The sequence below is a fragment of the Melozone crissalis genome, unplaced genomic scaffold (assembly GCF_028551555.1).
Source record: "Melozone crissalis strain CALT ecotype California unplaced genomic scaffold, PUWL_Pcris_2 ptg000017l_1, whole genome shotgun sequence".
Classification (NCBI taxonomy): Eukaryota; Metazoa; Chordata; class Aves; order Passeriformes; family Passerellidae; genus Melozone; species Melozone crissalis.
In genome coordinates, this window is record NW_026535795.1 from 8,431,099 (window position 1) to 8,447,810 (window position 16,712).

General features: G+C 42.1%; 1 protein-coding gene across 2 annotated transcripts in view; it reads right to left on the reverse strand.

Moving 5' to 3' along the window:
• The window catches only part of EYA2 (EYA transcriptional coactivator and phosphatase 2), an 86,586-nt gene that overhangs the window by 24,004 nt on the left and 45,870 nt on the right, over positions 1-16,712 (reverse strand). The window contains exons 6-9 of one of the 2 annotated variants that reach the window (XM_054274510.1): positions 4,976-5,043; positions 2,909-3,086; positions 1,152-1,219; positions 537-620 (exon numbers count right to left, since the gene is read on the reverse strand). In XM_054274510.1, coding sequence (XP_054130485.1) covers positions 537-620; positions 1,152-1,219; positions 2,909-3,086; positions 4,976-5,043 — 398 coding nt within the window. Of the gene's footprint in view, positions 1-536; positions 621-1,091; positions 1,220-2,908; positions 3,087-4,975; positions 5,044-16,712 lie in introns of both variants that reach the window. The other variant, XM_054274509.1, reaches the window with a different exon arrangement.

The following is a 16,712-nucleotide window of genomic DNA, read 5'->3' on the forward strand; positions in this document are numbered from 1 at the left end:
CAGTTCTCTAAAAAATGGAATTGCCTGTGTTTCAAAGAGAGTATCTAAAGTATGGTCAGCTAAACATGTTTTTGAAGCCCCCTTAGAAATGTAAGCTTCAGCAGCAATGTGGGAAGCACAGCCAGTTCCTCACAGCAACCCAGACAGAGGAACACAAAATCTCTCTTAAAAAATTGTCTGAGATTTGTAAGAAAACACTGGTCTAACAAAAGAAGTGTTAGGTTATTCAGGCTGGAGTTAATGGAGCCTGGCTGCTGGATGCTCTCTCCTGCAGATGACAGACACTGGAAGAACATCCCAGCAAGTGGCAGCTGAACAACACAAGCCTTGGAAAAACAAGGGGGCTACTTGCAACATGAAAGGGAGGTAAATTAAATTTTCACATGTTCAGAGGAAATACCACAGGACACGTTTATACAAATATGTCTGAATAAAACAGGCAGCATCTGTTTGTAAAGCTGGCTCATTAGCTGCCCCCACAGTTCCCGACGCAATTTGGCTGGACAAGCAGTAATGCTAAAAAAATTAAATTTTACCTTCCCATATCTGGATGCAAAGGTTCCCGTGAGTAAGGAGTGAAAAATAATTATCGTCTCATCCAAATCCCACACAAACACACGCTGTGATGACAGATGGGGTGGAAAAAAGAAATATAGTTACATATTAGGCAACTGCAAGAACAGGTTCAGTCAGGAAATATGTCCTGTTGGACTAGAGATTTTTAAGATCTCAAGCCATTTGGAGCACTGACTGGATGTTTTGTGAAAGCAGGCAAAAATGAAACATCAGGAATTATGGAACTGCCATCCCAAAAGCCTGCTCTCCTGACAACCACAGAAATCCCCTGTTGCCTATCAAGTCAGGGGAACAAAACATCAGACTTACAAAAAGCCCAAAGGAAAAAAAAAAAGGGTACGTATGAAGAATAGTTTGAGATGCTGATAACAGAGAAACTGAGCAATTGTTATGACTACTCGTGCCTGCAGGTTCCAGTTGTATTACTAATTCTGTTCTGTCTCTCAGATTTGCTAACAGAGGCAACTGTTCATCCTTGCTGGATGTACCAAAGGAATATAAATTGAAGTTATTACCTCAATCTCACTGTCAGCAGTAGGGGAAGGATCGTTGCTTCTTTTTGACCGGGCTCGTACCTTGCCATCTGACCCTCTGTGATGTCTGTCTGTCTCTACATCTTTTGCTGGTGTTGTCGAATATTCTCCTATTAGAAGAAAGAAATTCCATTGTAAACCAAAACTTTGCATTGTGTCACTGTAATTAGAACATAAAATCTTTTATTGAAAAGCAACAGAAACACTGTGAAAACATCATGAGAAAATCTCACTCTTTTCACACCAGTAGCTAACAGTGTAAGAGAAGAAAGTTTTAATTCCTAAGATTTGTTAAAACGATTTCAGGAATCACCAAAACTGCATATATAACATTTTAAAAAGGACATGTCACTTCAAAAAACCTTATCAAAATTTTCACTGGAAAGAAAAAACTTGGAATTTTACTCCCCCCCCCATTCTTTTCAAAGAAATTGGAAAGGCAATAGAAACAGAACCCAAGACCAATTACTTGACTTCTGAAATTTACAGACTTCTGAAAGTCTAATTACAGACTTCTGAATATTTTTTTCAAATCTTTTTGGTTTTGTTTTCTTTTTTAAAATTAATGAATGCGAATGACTGAAAATATACTTTTAACATCAACTTTTATTTAAAAATACAGAACTAACCTGTTGAGCCTTACCCCATTTCTCAGAGGATGGTATTTTAGAAATAACTGAGAAGACACAGTTAAAAGCAAACTTCCCATGTATAAAGTATCTGTTTTGATTGGCTTGAGTTTCACAGATCTGTCTGGGTTTCACTCACCTTACATTACAAATCCGTTTCAAACATATTTTTCTTTACACCTTGCTAAGTTGTGGCCTCTGCAACTTCCTAGAATAACCATACTCTTCTTCAGAGAAGCTGGGATTGTGCCTAGGAAGCCTTTCAGAAATTATCCTTTCTCAAAAGGGCTGAGATAAGATCTAAGGAACGGAAAATCCTCCAACTGCTTTTAGAGCAGTCTGTGATCACTTCTTTTTAAATAACAATACTAGTTTATTTTTCTTTTAGAGCAACCACAGATGTTCAGATTTGTTTTTTAAGTCAGCAGACCTTCAGTGGGTGTGTACTGTGATCATCCACAAATTGTGTGGTGTTTTATATAAATGTTATTGCACGCCAATGAAAACTAGCAGGGAAGGGATATCTGAAGATTGCTCTTGAACAGGACACTGGGGGATCATAATCCACCAGTAATTCCATAAACTACTTAAGCTTTGAAACTTTAAAAATTAGGCATTCAAAGAGAGGACGCAAATTTTGAAGCTTTTTTATGGCATGGGAGTAATCTCAAACTTTCATATTAGACACAGTTTGGATTTTTAAAGAGGGACTTTCTCTTGATGTTGTTTATGAATGCACAATATTAAGTGTTGTTTTAAGAGGTGAATATAATCCTTGACAAAGATATGGGCTAAAAAGTTATCAGACACTGAGGAAACTGAGAATTTTTCAGAGCATGGCTGTTTGTTTTGAATTCATGGCCATCCATGTCAGCCCTCAGTGCTGCTCTGGGGTTGCTATGTCATTGTCATTGTCATTCTGTACTACCTTAGAGGAGATCAAACCTCACAGACTCACAAAACCAACAAAGGACGGTTTAGAGACATTGCAATCTCTTCCCAAACCCCTGTGTAAGGACTGTTCAGTGCTAGAAAACCCGAGTATTTAAAACACGTATTTAAAATACGCATTTTAAATACGCATTTAAAAAACTCCAACAACGAGAGGACAGCATTTATATCTCCAGATGGCTGAGGCTGCCAGCCTGGGAGCACCAGAGAGGCACCTACCAGAGAGAGATTCTGTGCTCTGGCTGGTGATGTTGTGGGAGGACTCCTGCAGGGAGTAGGTGGAGGTGGGGATGGCCGAGGGGCTGATGCTGTTGGCAGACACGTACGGGGAGTTGTAGGACGAGCTGTAATACTGAGAGTACTGGCTCTGAGGGAAGCTGGGGTACGAGGAGTATTCCTTGGAGGGAGAAAAAGAAACAGTTCCAACTGGCATGTGTCTGGTTTTATCTTACAAACAAGCAAGCCACCACAAAAGCTGTGTTACTCGCACACGCAGCAATTCACGGCTCGGGGATATTTCACTGAAGAACTGCATTGCCTTCACTTAGGAAATTACATTTCTGCTTCTCACAAACATACTCCTGTTTTATTATGATAGACTAACCAACAAGAGGTCAGAAATCTGGCAAGTTTTGGGTTTTTTGATAGGATTTTAGTTATCAGTGCTGACACATTTTATATTACAGAGTTTAACAATTTAATGTAAGAGTGAAGTAGGGCGGCTTTCTGAAAAGGGCCATGATGGAACACATAATCTTTGCAAACAACAATACCTAAGAAATTGCAAGAACAGAATGAATAACTGGGTGAGGGAAGGAGCAAAACAGGCTGCATTTTTCCATGATCAGCAACATCTTCTGATCAGCTGTTAGGCTAAAAAATGAAAAGAAACTAGCAATTTTTTGCAGCAATGCTCACAACAGTCTGCCCAACTATCTCAGCAATAAATAAATGCCTGAGTGATCTTGCCTACCTACAGAAAAATGAACTAAAAATACGAGGTGCAAGTGATCTTGGGGAGCTGAGGTATCATAAAACTCTTTGCCTTGATTTTAAGGCACCCAAAGAAATCCCATAGCATTATCCTTGGATGTTTGGTGGGTGTATTGTGAAAAGCAGGACACTAGAAAACATAAAATGCATCTCTAAACAATCAAAGCATAAAGGGTTTAATTTGTTTCTTTTTGTTTTAATTGCAGCTCCTGTCCTTGTCCACTGAATTTGCTTTTCACAAAAAACTGTTTTCATGCTCTGGGCATTGTCTTTGAGCAGAATGCTTTTATTCCCTCAGAAATTATAATTAGCCTCTGGTATTAAATAAAATTAATTAATAAATAGTCTTTAGAAAGACTAAAAGCACTTTCCTCCTTAACAGCTTACATCTTTGTCTGTGACAGCTATTTCATTAACTTCCAGTCACCAGGGAGCTCTCAAGAACAAAGACTCAAATTGCCATAAGAACAATTAGACTGAAAAAGAAATGAGATAATTTCATTGCTTTCTCCTACAGAAGATTACAAAATAATTTTAAAAGCCCAGCTTTTCCCCCTGTTTAGGCAACCTCCATACTTCAATCAAATATCCTTCTGTCAGTAATGCTGATGTTTTAAGGCCAAACTGCAGCCACAAAGAAATTGCCCACTGTTGCCATTAAAAATACAAGTCAACAATCACCCTAAGAACAAGGAACTGAAATTACTGGCCAACCAAAACACATTTTCTGGGACAGTGTACTCATTTGTTTGCTCCAAACAAGAGGAGCCATTTGCTACTGGAAAACATCTGTCCTGTGTTTTATTTATACACACACATTTACCAAGGTATCTGAGGCATGGATCCATGGACAGGTGTGCCCTCAAAGAGGGAAGTGCACAGACAGCTCAGATGGCTCAACATCCACCAAGGCCTCTCTCAGATTTTCACACTCACTGCGCAGTGCCAGCACAGAGATGACAGGACTGTAGGAGCCATCCCCTCTGGAGAGGATGCACAACATAGCTGAAAGTTGTAAGATGGCAGAAGGATGAGGAAACTCAGTCAGAGACAGCCAGGGCACCCTGCTCCTGCAAGGACTGCACTCTGTGTGTGGGCACTGAGACACATCTGAAAATTAACCAGGATACCCTGAAATCCAGCAAACAGACAGGCCCAAGGAGCAGAGCAGAATGGTGTTCAGCAAAACATAAAGCAACACCTTCCTTAAATATATGTGAACACTAAAATAATCTCTCTGATCTATAAACCCTCCAAGTGGTTTAAAATAAGTGACAGGGTGCTGAACCATACCTGATGCACAGCACTGAATCCTGCAGAATTTGTCAGGCCATTGGCTCCCTGGTAAATCCCTGTTGTGCCTGAGGGAAAGAGTGTCACAGTCATAAGATACACAAGCAATCAAAGTAACAGGGTATGTTAATTCAAATAATTTCCAACAGGAAGCACAGTACCAGCTCACTGCAAAAAAGCAGGGCACAAATCTGAGGCTGTAAAAACTCTGGGCTGTTACTGGGGTTTACTGACTGAAAGGCATTCATTACATGCACTGAAACATTGATTACTGGGCTGGGAAATACAGCTGGAACACAAGGATTCTGCCCAGATTTAAAATTCAGTTACTTATTTTTACAATAAGTAATGGAATAGTATTTTTTATCTTCTTCTCCTGTAGGAAAACCCCTCAGATTACACAGACATCCTCCCACATGTGCTGTTTCATGCATGGGTATCTGTCCTAATTGATCAGGAACCCAGGAGTTTTCAGAAAAAAAATCTGTTCCCTGGTGTTGCTATTCCCAATGTGAGAACAATATTGCTGAGATTTAAGGGACAGCAAAGATACTTCTTCCTCCTGGGATATCAGGAAGAGAAGGATGGACATGGTTCTGCCCCAAGCAGAGCAGCTGATGCTCAGCCAGGCTCGCTCAGCTGGAGGAAGCAACCACAAAGACTTTGGAGAAGTAAATGTCCAGGTAAGATCTACAGGAATGGTTTGTCTTTGCCTCCCATCAGGCAGAGGTAGCAGAGCCATAAGCTCACCTCCCCTCTCAAGTTCCAGCCTTGATTTAACCTCACTCTATGCTGGTTTTGATTTCAGCATTTTTCATTTCACGTGCTATGTCAGAGGTGTGATTTGGTGCTGCCTGGCTGCACTGGGCTCATTCTGGCTTCATTCTGTCACCTCAGTGTGCCATCAGACTGACCTAATCTGTACCTAATCAGACCTCTGGCCTTTTTTCTCATCTGACTTCTCACCCTGTGAATGACTTTGAGCAGTGCTGTTTTAACCATATGACACTCTGCACGTCTTCATGTGGCAACCATCCTCTGAGGTTCCACTTGCTTGTTTTTATTTTAGGACACCAGATTAGCTGGGGAATGGACAGCTGAACAAACTCCACTCTGCCAAGTGCAACTACAAAGCACATGCACTGAGAAATAAACCTCAGGCCAAAAAGAAACGAGAGAGAGGACTCTGCCCTCCTGAACTAATTTGCTGCCACATGTGGTCTTTAAAAAGAAAATAGCAGAGAGGAAGAAAACAGAGCGCAGGTGACTGCCAGGTACCTGGAGGCCTGGGTGTCCCCAGGGCCCAGAATGAGCTGGCTGGGAGCTGAGCCAGTGCAGGTGGGACTGGGGATCCTTCTCCTGGCATTCCTGCCTTGGAGCCAGCTCTGGGTGCATCAGTGTCCAATCCCTTCCAACAGGCCACATGGGGAATCTGCCCAGAGCAGCATCCCAGAGACAGCAACACATCCAGCTCCTGGCATTTCCCCACTTCCCACCCCTGACAGGTTTGCCAAAAGCCCCAGGTATGCAGCAGCAGGAATATATTCCTGTGGCAGCAGCATTTCTCACCACTCTAAAGGAGAGTAATAGAGCCCCAGTGCTTACAGGCAAAAACAACTTCCACAGAAGACAAAACAGCTCTTGTACACCAGAGCTTGAAACAATACAGGGGGGAATTTTTGATTTTCCTAAACTGTCATTTAGAAACAATCCATCATCCTTTATTAAAGCTGTCAGGAGGGGGATGAGTTACCTCGAGGGACTCACGCTTTATGTGTAAATTGTGATGAGAACATGTTTATTGCTGTGCTACCTGCACATGATACTGCAGCTTCCTGCTTTCCAAACAGTCAGAGGGAGTGAGGAAAGGAGGGATTCACACAGCTGGATTAAAGAATTTACTCAGAACTTAGTACCAGCTGTGAGGAGCGAGTGTGTCCACGCACACACAGGTGAGTGAGCAGGGAGAAGAGGGCAGGAATGGGGGATGAGAGGATGGGGAATGACCCCACAGCTCCCCACAGTGCACTGTGACTGGACCCAGTGGGGTGGATTTTACACTGGGGTTTGTAAATTGTATTTTTGCCCCTTTGGCTACCCAAGTTCAGGTGTCTCTACAGGCCACTGCAGGCTGGCTCCCTCTGCCATGGGGATTTTCCAAAGGAAGGACAGATTTGTTTGTCCACATACTTAAATATTTGCGAAAGTGCTGAAGACTTTTATTCCCTATAAACCAAAGTTCAACCTGGCAACTCAGGTTTTTCTGTTTTTCTGGTTCCTATCACTGTATCCTGACCAAGGAGGATACATCCATCCAGCATTGGATACTGATGCTGATACTACCATCTCAGCATTGTTTGTCTAACTGAGATCAAACACAAGCCTTTTCCTTGCCCTCCAGCAGTGCATTCAGAGATTTGAACCCCCTCCCCAAGCACACCTTGAGAGCTGCTAAGCTCAGGATGTCTTGGCAGCTCAGTGTTACAGCAGAATAATTACAGATAAGGACACTGGGGACAACCCAAGTCAGTAAACACTTGGAATTTCTTCCCAGCTGAACAAGGATGAAAAGAAGGGAGAAAAAAAAATCAATTATCTGTATGGAAAAGAAAGTTCTTAAAGATTCAGGTTCAGCAATGTTTGTCTTGGGAACTATTATAGCTCAGACCCTGTTCCACTTCACAGGGCAGCTGCAGAGACCACGTTTTCAATGATGCACCCTCAGCTCAAATGGCAGAAAAGCAAACAAGTGCCACAGGCAATGTAGACAGAGATAAACCCTCTCTCTCCATAAACAGAGAATGAGGCCTGCAGGTCACAATTTCTGTGAGCAGCCTTGTAGAGTTCAGCAGTTCAGAAAACATACCAGAACCAGCCCCAAATGTTTGCTTTTCCTCAGTAAGTTGTTGGTAGGAAATAAACACTTCCACAACAAAATGAATTCTGCCAGGTGCAATTTCAGTTTTGCATCAGTAAATTTTACACTCAAGAAACTGGAAAACTATCAACAGATATTGCAAATTAGCCCTGTTTCCCACGTAACCATTTTTCCCCTCGAACACTTTCCCAAGTTATAGCACTTCTTGTAATGTTCAGAGGAAGACTGGAATGAAGTTTGAAAGTGGTGCTATGTGGAAAGGGGCACTTCTAGGAAGCCCCTTGGTAAGCAATGCACATGAATGCCTGGCCCCCTCTCATTTCTGCCTATTTCTACAGGATTTTTGCTTTCACATATATTGTTTTTTCCCATGGACCTCTGAAGACAACACACACTCTCAAACTGAGGCTGGTTTTACATTTGCAATACTGCAGAGGTGGGAGCAGGCGATTTGTTTCCATCTATCTTGGTAGCTCAATGCCAAGTAATTGCATCCAAACTCCCTGCAAATCAGAAACAAGCCTAGGATCTCCCCCTTTGGATCTTCTCCATATGGAATATGGCTCACATCTGTGTTCAATCAAGCCAGTTGCTAAATGTCACAATGCCCTCATTCACAGGTAGCTTAAGGAACATTTAACTCATAATAAAACAATCTGAACTCTGAAGCAGAACAGCTCTTCAGATGTGTGGCACTGTAAGTGTTCCTGTGAAGTATTTCTATCACAAACACACTCTCATGGACAGACACTGCATGAAAGGAGTGCACATGCCAGGCAGAGCCAGTGCCACGATTTTCCCTTGATAAGTAGATGTGGCCCTTTCTCTATGGGAGTGTCCAAGGGCAGCATGTACAGAAAAACTCTTTGTGAGCTGATTAATGTTCTATTCCTGCTCTCAAACAGATGGATTTCATTTGCTGTTTTCCCCTCATTCACATTTTAATTCGAGCATTCCCAAAAAGCCTCTGCCATGGTCAGTGATCATTGCAATGGTGCGTGATCTGGCCTGCAAAAACTTTCATACCAGCTTCTCACCCTCTACATCTGCCTTTCAGTCACTGCAGCATAGGCTGCATTTCTTCCCCTCCTTGCCAGGTATGAGCAAGTAAAGAAAAGAAAGGAATATTTATGGTTATTTTCAGTGTAATCAGAACTAAGCGTTGGCATTGCTAGAAAAAAAAATAATTTTTTCAGCTCATGAATGATACAGGAATACTGGTGTCTTAGGGAGTGGTGATTATGAAGACATGATGGGCTTGTGGTATAGCTCAGATCAAAACCACAGCAAGCTTTGAGAATCAGGTTTGTGTCCTTGTCTTTCACAGGTCAGAGGAGCCCTGCCAACAGGGAGGTGTTCTCCAAGCCTCCTGTACTGCTCAAAAGAGAATAAACTGCTATATTTAGATTAACAGATGGTTTGCACTTCCAACATTCAATGAAATACACAACAGTCAGAGGAGATGGCCAGGTTCAACACAGCTGGACAGCTTCAGTGTTTATCACAGCTCTCTGGGCAGTCAACTGAGCCCAGGAACACTGAAAAGATGCAACACTGAGGGTGGCTACCATGGGTATGTCTGAGTAGGTTTGTGTCATGATTTAACTCCCAAAAAACAGAATGAGGAAGCTCAGACCTAAGTATTTCCTCTAAGTCTTAGATGAAACACACAATGGTTCCACAGAGAGTTCTCTCAAAGGATTTAGGACCATTTAGGACTAATAAAATAAATGCCTGCAGGGGTCAGCTGAATTGCTGGTGTTTTACAAGCCTGCACACAATGGCCTGTGCACTCTGACATCATCAGGCTGTGTTCCTGCAGGAAGCACTGCTGGCTGTGGGTGATGAAGGCAAACCCCAGTCCTCCTCCCTGCACTGTGTGCTTTACCCTGAGCTATGAACAACATCTGCTGAAGACTTCCATGGCCATTCAGAGGGGTTCTTTGCAGTGCTTTAGCTCTCTGACAAGCTAATGTTTCCTGCAGTAAATACTGCCCTCTCCAAGCTGCTACACTTTTAGTGAGAGGTTAAGCACTCATCAAAATTACCTCCCACCAGCTATACTCTAGTGCCTTGTAAGGTTCCAAATCTTACAACATCTGCCTGCATTTACTGGGCAAGAAGACTCATAAAACCCTGCATGCTTGTCAGCTGTGGAGGCATTTCAAGACTATCCAACCTGTTAAAGGAGAACAAAAACTCAACCCATATGTACTTTTGCAGCAGATTGCTCAACTGTTTGCCATTAGGTGTAATGAACCCTTCCCCAAAAAGTCTTGTATTTCTATCTGGAAGGGCTCAGACAGTGCAGAGAAGAGCACACTGCATTAACCTGGATGAAAAGTATTATTCTACAGTGTTACACCACTTGACATCAGCAGTGTCTGGTAAAGGACATTGCTCCCAAATGCATTTGAACACCTCCTGCAGATACTTTCAGATACAAAACCCATTCTAAATAAGTCCATCTGTCTCCCACCACAATCCCATGCAGTCCTGTCAGCCTGACCAGGTGTTTGAGGGCACTCTGCATGGTGATATAAAGCACATTTCACAGCTCAGCTTTTCTGAGTCAAAGTTCTTCCCCTGCTCCTGGGAGTACTCAACCCAGAGAGCCTCAAAGAGCTTTAATAAGTGATGACCAAAGCAGCTTTAAGAGCCTGGCTTTTACCATCCTTTTGAGCTTGGTCATTTGTATAGCTCAATCCAGATCAACAATGGTGTTGAAAGTGCTGGGATGGTTTACAGTTACTCTCAGGATTTGAACCATGGGAAAGCAGTTAAGATTTTACTGTACTCTGAGAAAGTGTTTTTAACCACTTCTAACAATGCTACAGCTATAGAAGGAAATCACACTGGTCTGTCTTCAAAAAAAAATCGCAAGGAAATGTTTTGGGCCAAAAAGGGAACATCCTTACAGCAAGGATGTAGACTCTTTCTTGTTGAAAAAAACCAACCAGCAAAACTGGCTTCATTTGGGTGACTCCATGGACACCAAAGAACAAAAATTCCTCCAGCTGCAGTTTCATCCTGGACCCAATCCTTCACTGATGGATAACAAGACATGATAAAGGAAATCTGGATTTGCCTCCTCCTAGGCTCGTTAGTGGCCATGAACCTCCAGTTCCCAGGTCACCATTTAAATCTAAGTAGCCCTGTCACATCTACTGTCATGCCACTGGGGATAAAAGCTTGTCCTGTCAGCACAGCTGGTATTTAGCAATTCTCTTCCTCTTGAGCAAAATAAATCTTCAAATATCAGTAAAAAAGAGGGAGGGATCAGCACATCTCCACTCTGACCTGTTACTTGGGATCCCTGGAAGCCTCAACTGAGTACTCCAGATCCAGACATTGGTCTTGAGGCTTTTCCAGCCTCAGAAATGCAAGGGCTCCAGGAGAAGAGCCACAACAGAGAAAAATGTAAGATACTTGACAACAGCAGAGTGATCCTTGTCCTGGTAATGACTTGTCAGCATCAATTAAATCTGCCAGTTACAGACTTCCTAAGTCAAATTTTCATCTTCCTCTTTTTATCTGTGATAATTCAGTGGGCTCCTCTTCACACAGTGCCCATATTCTCACAGAGGTCACAGTGCTGCAGTGCAGAGATGTCAGTGTTTAAACCCTGCCAATACAAACAGAAGGGGCATCCAAATTACAAATAAAAAGGCCCAAGCAAGAGTGTTATCCACTGCCAGCAGAGCAGTTCAGAAACTCCTGAGCTGCACAGCCTGTGCTGACTCAAGCAGGGTCAGGCTGAACTTGTCCACACACATCATCCCAGTCTCTCATCAAATGGCTGAATTCTGTGTTTTCCACCACAGCATTACCTCACACAGTGCTTGGAGATGAGATACAACAAAAGCAGTACCAGAACTGCACAGCATCATGAATCTGATGTTTCCTAACTTTCAAATGCTTGACTATGCAGGTATGATGTTTCTTGATACAGGTTTTTATATGTAATTTTACACTAGCTCTTCCATTGCCTTCTAGACATTTTCAAAATCATTAGGTACACTGAATCAATTATTCAGTGAAGCTTCCATAACATTTTAGCATATTCTTTGCCAGTTGCACTGTAAGCTGAATAATCAAGGCCAAGTTCATGATTTCCCAAGCTGTTACTATCCTATGTTTTTGGATTTTTTTATATCCTACAGAAGCAATGAAAATAAAATCCACAGAGAAGTCTCTATAACATCCAAACATCTCTGTGACTGTTTTCTGTGTTGATTTTGCACATTAGTCCACATTTTGAGATGTTTATCTGACTTCCACTAATGCTCCCAAGACAGTCAAGCAGCATGTGAGGGAAATGTCACTTCTTTCTTCTCTGTAGATTCCCCCTTTCTCAACACAAACTTTTCTCTGTATTTTCCTTATCCAGTCCCTTTACTACTGCCCCTGCCTTACTGCTTCTCTCTGCCACAGCTGCTCCCATCTCCCCAGTGCCACCTCTGCAAGCCTGACGACAAAGTCACACAAAACTCTCAAGGAGACACAAAACACCTCCAAAATAAAAGCTCTGCCTCAGAGAAGATTCCTGCCTTGACTGTACCAGTTAATATTTAATTTCCATTAAATGGCAAGAGATAGAGCAGAGCTTTCCCCTTGGGCAGCAGTAGCACAGCTCTTGCAGCCTCCAGTGCATCACTGTCAACACCTTCACCTCTCCCACGGACTTCCCCTCTCCTGCAAGTCAGCTCCTTTTAAAACAAAGTAAATGGAGCACAGTCAGCCCCTGGTGTTTAGAAATCTTTGAAAGGCAGACTGTGCTGTTATTCTGAGGAGCCTTGTATTTACACTGCAAGAAGTGAGGTCTGACCCCTCCTGAAGAGAGGCCTCTCCCTGCTGAACCCACCACGGCGTGGAGCACAACTTCGCTGCCACGCTCTGAGACTGCCAGTAATGCAAACCAGCTGTCCAGTAGAGGCTTTTCAAAGAGGCTGCTCCTTTTCCACTGAGGTTTAATTTTATCAATCTAAGGCATCTGAGTGACAGGCTGCTGAGAACACGCTCTCCCTTTCCTTTATTTTTGGGACTTCACATGGATTCACGATCTGGATGCCAAAGTGTGATCCACGTTTCTCAGGTGTAGATTGAAATTTCATCACTATTTTCATCACCAACTACTTGAAGAATCAAGTTTAAAACTAAACATGGACTTCCTTCGCAACACTCATGCAGGCAGAGGTAACTGTTCACACCAAATTGGTATTTATGACCTCGTATTGAGTTTTTAACACACAGATTGGCACATAATTGTAAGAAATTCTGGCATCTTTTGGAAAAAAAATTGTCTAGATTATCCAGATATCAACAAGGGTCAAAATGTTTTCAGCATAAGAAAGCATTTTAATTGATTAATTATTCAGATTTTACTTGTTCTCAGGCCAGGAGAACAATTCATTCCACAAACATAAGCAATATATATATAATTAATCAATTTTAAATCAGTGTTGCACAAAAGAAATGCTAATTTCTATTCATTCACTACTTCACAGCTCATCAGAAGGGCTCTGCAAAGAAAACAAATGTTCAGCAGTAGCAAAGAATTTCACTGCATAGGTCTTTGGTCCCAAATTTATGTCTGTCCCAAGCTCAACACTATTCTGCAATTCCTTGGCAAAGGAAAGTTATCCCAGTTACATAACTGATTTTTCCTTTGTAACGTAAAAAGTATTTTGTGGGTAGATAGATTTGGATATTAAAAAAAACCCCAAAAAGCAGTCAAATCTTTTCCTGCCCAACAACAGCATCCACAGTGGTCTTTGGCCACAGCTTCAACTGTTGTGCAACCTCATAGTTTCATGCCAGCTGTCATTTCAGCAATTATAACTGAAGAGCAAGGCATTGTCTAGGAATTAATGACAAGCTGAGAAGAGATGGCCTAATGTGCAATCAAGGGGTAGCACATGCTCTTGCAACCACAGGAAATGCTCTATAAGCTGGCTGTTACTGCACTCTCTGCCGAGCTGATGGGTTTCTGGGCTAGCTAATGTGCTGGCACAATTTTCTCTTTGTATTTTACATAGCTCACTAAATGCTAAGTTTCTTATATTCCACAGATTTCTCCCCCACCCTCAGCAACAAGCAGTTTCCTCAGCGGCCAGTTAAGACTGTAAGTTTTTGGGGGCAGAACTGGAAGATAATCTTTGTGTCTCATGTTCAGTTTCTATCATTGAATAATAATTTTACCAGAAGTCTGAGCAAATCACTGAATGGCTAAACTGTCAGGAAATGTAAACTTAGAAAAATGTGTAAAAAAAGCAAAAATATATTTCTAACATCAAGCCCAGGGTGTTTGGTGATTTGGTGCTATAATTGAACACTTACATGAGGATTGATTAAGAAATGAAATGGACCTTGAAGAAACATTTCTTTCCCAGCATGACAAACTTTAAAGGCAAAAATCGAATGCAAGCTGTTACCTCCACTCCAGATTCATGACTCTCAAAGTGAGTGCCATCCCCAGACTGGCCACATGCATATTTCAGATCTCTTCACTATGAAACAAATAATTTTCTAAATGTAATAATGACATGAAACAACCCTGTACACAACACAGGTTAAAAAGGAATATAACAGAGGAAAAGTCACTCCTTCAGAGCAAATATATGAATACCACATTCCGTCTGAATGTTACTTGAAGCCTGATGATAGCCACTCTTACTTGGCAATTAAAATCTTTATTTCAATCCACAGCACCTTTGCAATATGGTTCTGTGTCATTTTTATGAGTATGGAACTTGTTACTCTCATCTTCTATATTTGTATATATGTGTGACACATTGCATTAGTTATTTGGCTAACAAACTCTTCCACAATCAATTTAGTTTCATGCTAGGGAAGTATGAAAATAGATTTCCCCTTCTGGCTGGCTGTAAAATAGCTCTTTTTCTTTACCACTTACTGACCAAAAGGAAGTTACCCCTTCATTCTTGCTCTTTAGTGGATCCTGTTCTTGCTCAAGGACCAGGATACCACTGACAGCTGGAGATCAGGACAAAAAGCTGAATGCTGCCCCTTTACACCTGCATCACCTGTGTTTGTACTGCAAGCAAACAGACCTGAGCAGGGAGCAGAATCTGCCTTCAGAGGTACCATTTACTGCTCACAGCCTGCCAGTGCTGCTGCCAAACAAACACCAGAGGGAACAAACCAGCACCAACCAAGGACAGCGTTTGTCCTAGAGCCTGTGAGACAAAAATGTGTCACCCAAGAGGTTGTCTGTTCCTTGGTGAGTGGTGTAACACCTACAGTGGGCACTCATTTGCTGCTGTAACTCCTATTTAAGGGGACAGTGAGGAGGAATCACGAGGGCTGAGCAATCTGACCACCCACCCTCACCCACAAATGAGATCATTATGTTGCTTTGGGATTTGGTCCTCACTGGGGGCAAACAATACCAACTTATTTCACTTCTGTACCTGAGCTATTAACTCTTTAAATACTAGCAGAGAACAGCTTAAAAAATAAATGTTTTTCCTTGCACTTGATAATAGAACACTGAGCAGCAGTTGGAGGTACCTTTTCTTGCTGAGCCCCTGACCATCATCCTCTTCACAATTTCTCTTCCTCCATGATGCAAAAAACATTTTGTCATTGAACTGGGAGTTAGAAACTTGACTCTTAAAGCCGCACTGGACTTTTTAATAAAAATATATTGATAAAAGTTTGTCCTTTTGAGCTGTTTTAGCCCATCAGCAGCAAAGCCTAGTGGCCCTGGGGCTGGTGGCACAGGCAGGGGTCACCTCCCCACCCCCAAGTGCTGTGGCGTGGGAAAGCCCTGAGCACATTCCTCAGCAGCACTCAGCACAGGAAGGCTCCTTCTCCTCACTCAAACCTTTCACTAGCACTCAGCAAGGTAAATAAATCACGCAGCCAGGCAGCTTCACACTGCTCCTCTCACAAGCCAGCAGAGGAAGGGTGGAAATATTTGTTTACAGGAAGACACATTTACTCCTGCTCCCTGTGCCTTGGAGAAAGCACCTGCCACTTGCAGAAACTGTTTTCTTTGGTGTTAAAGGCTTACTGAGCTGGCTGGAATGATCTCCCTGGAATAAATATGTGAAGAGAAGTAATTTTTCCTAATATCACAACATGGCCATAGGAAAGATTCATGCTCACACACAAAGCTCTCCTCAGCCTGTCTTGGTACAACTCATGGATGTCACTGCTGCTTGCAAGTGGAACATTTTCAAGTGCTGATGCACAAAATTTGCTCGCCTAAACCGCTTGAAAATGGGGATATCTTAAAAACCTCAGTCCAAATAAAGTCAAGAGTCTGTCTTCTCAAGAGAACATATGTGGAAGTAGGATCAGAAGTAGGCAGAAGTCCAGGTGACCAAAAACCCAAACCCATAGGCCTTCTATTTCTTTTTTCTTTTCTTTTTTTTGGTGCCACATCCAACACAGGTGTCTTCAGCATGTACTATGAGGTATTCAAGCCCCAAAAACCACCTTAGTGATAATGTGCTCTAACAAAACTAGCAGGTGAAGGCTCAGCCAAGGGTCAACTCTTAGTCTTCAGCTTTCTTAGATAATATCTGGAATAAAATGGATTTTACCTTGTTTTCTCTCTTTTCATTTTAGTTGGTCTCAGACTTAAAAGAAAAGTGGATGTGTATGCTCATCATCCACTTTCAGGATTGAAAAGAATTAAAAGACAGTTTTGCAATGGAACAGCTAAGTACAATGTCACAAAAGGGCTTTTTGCATAAAGTCCTCAACAATATCAAAAAAAAGCAAAGCGAAAGACTTGATGTCTCTCCCCTTCCACAGCTTCTGCAAGAGTTTGGGAAAGCCATGCAATTCCTCTTTGGTTTTCCAACCCTTGGAAAATCTCAGAGGGAT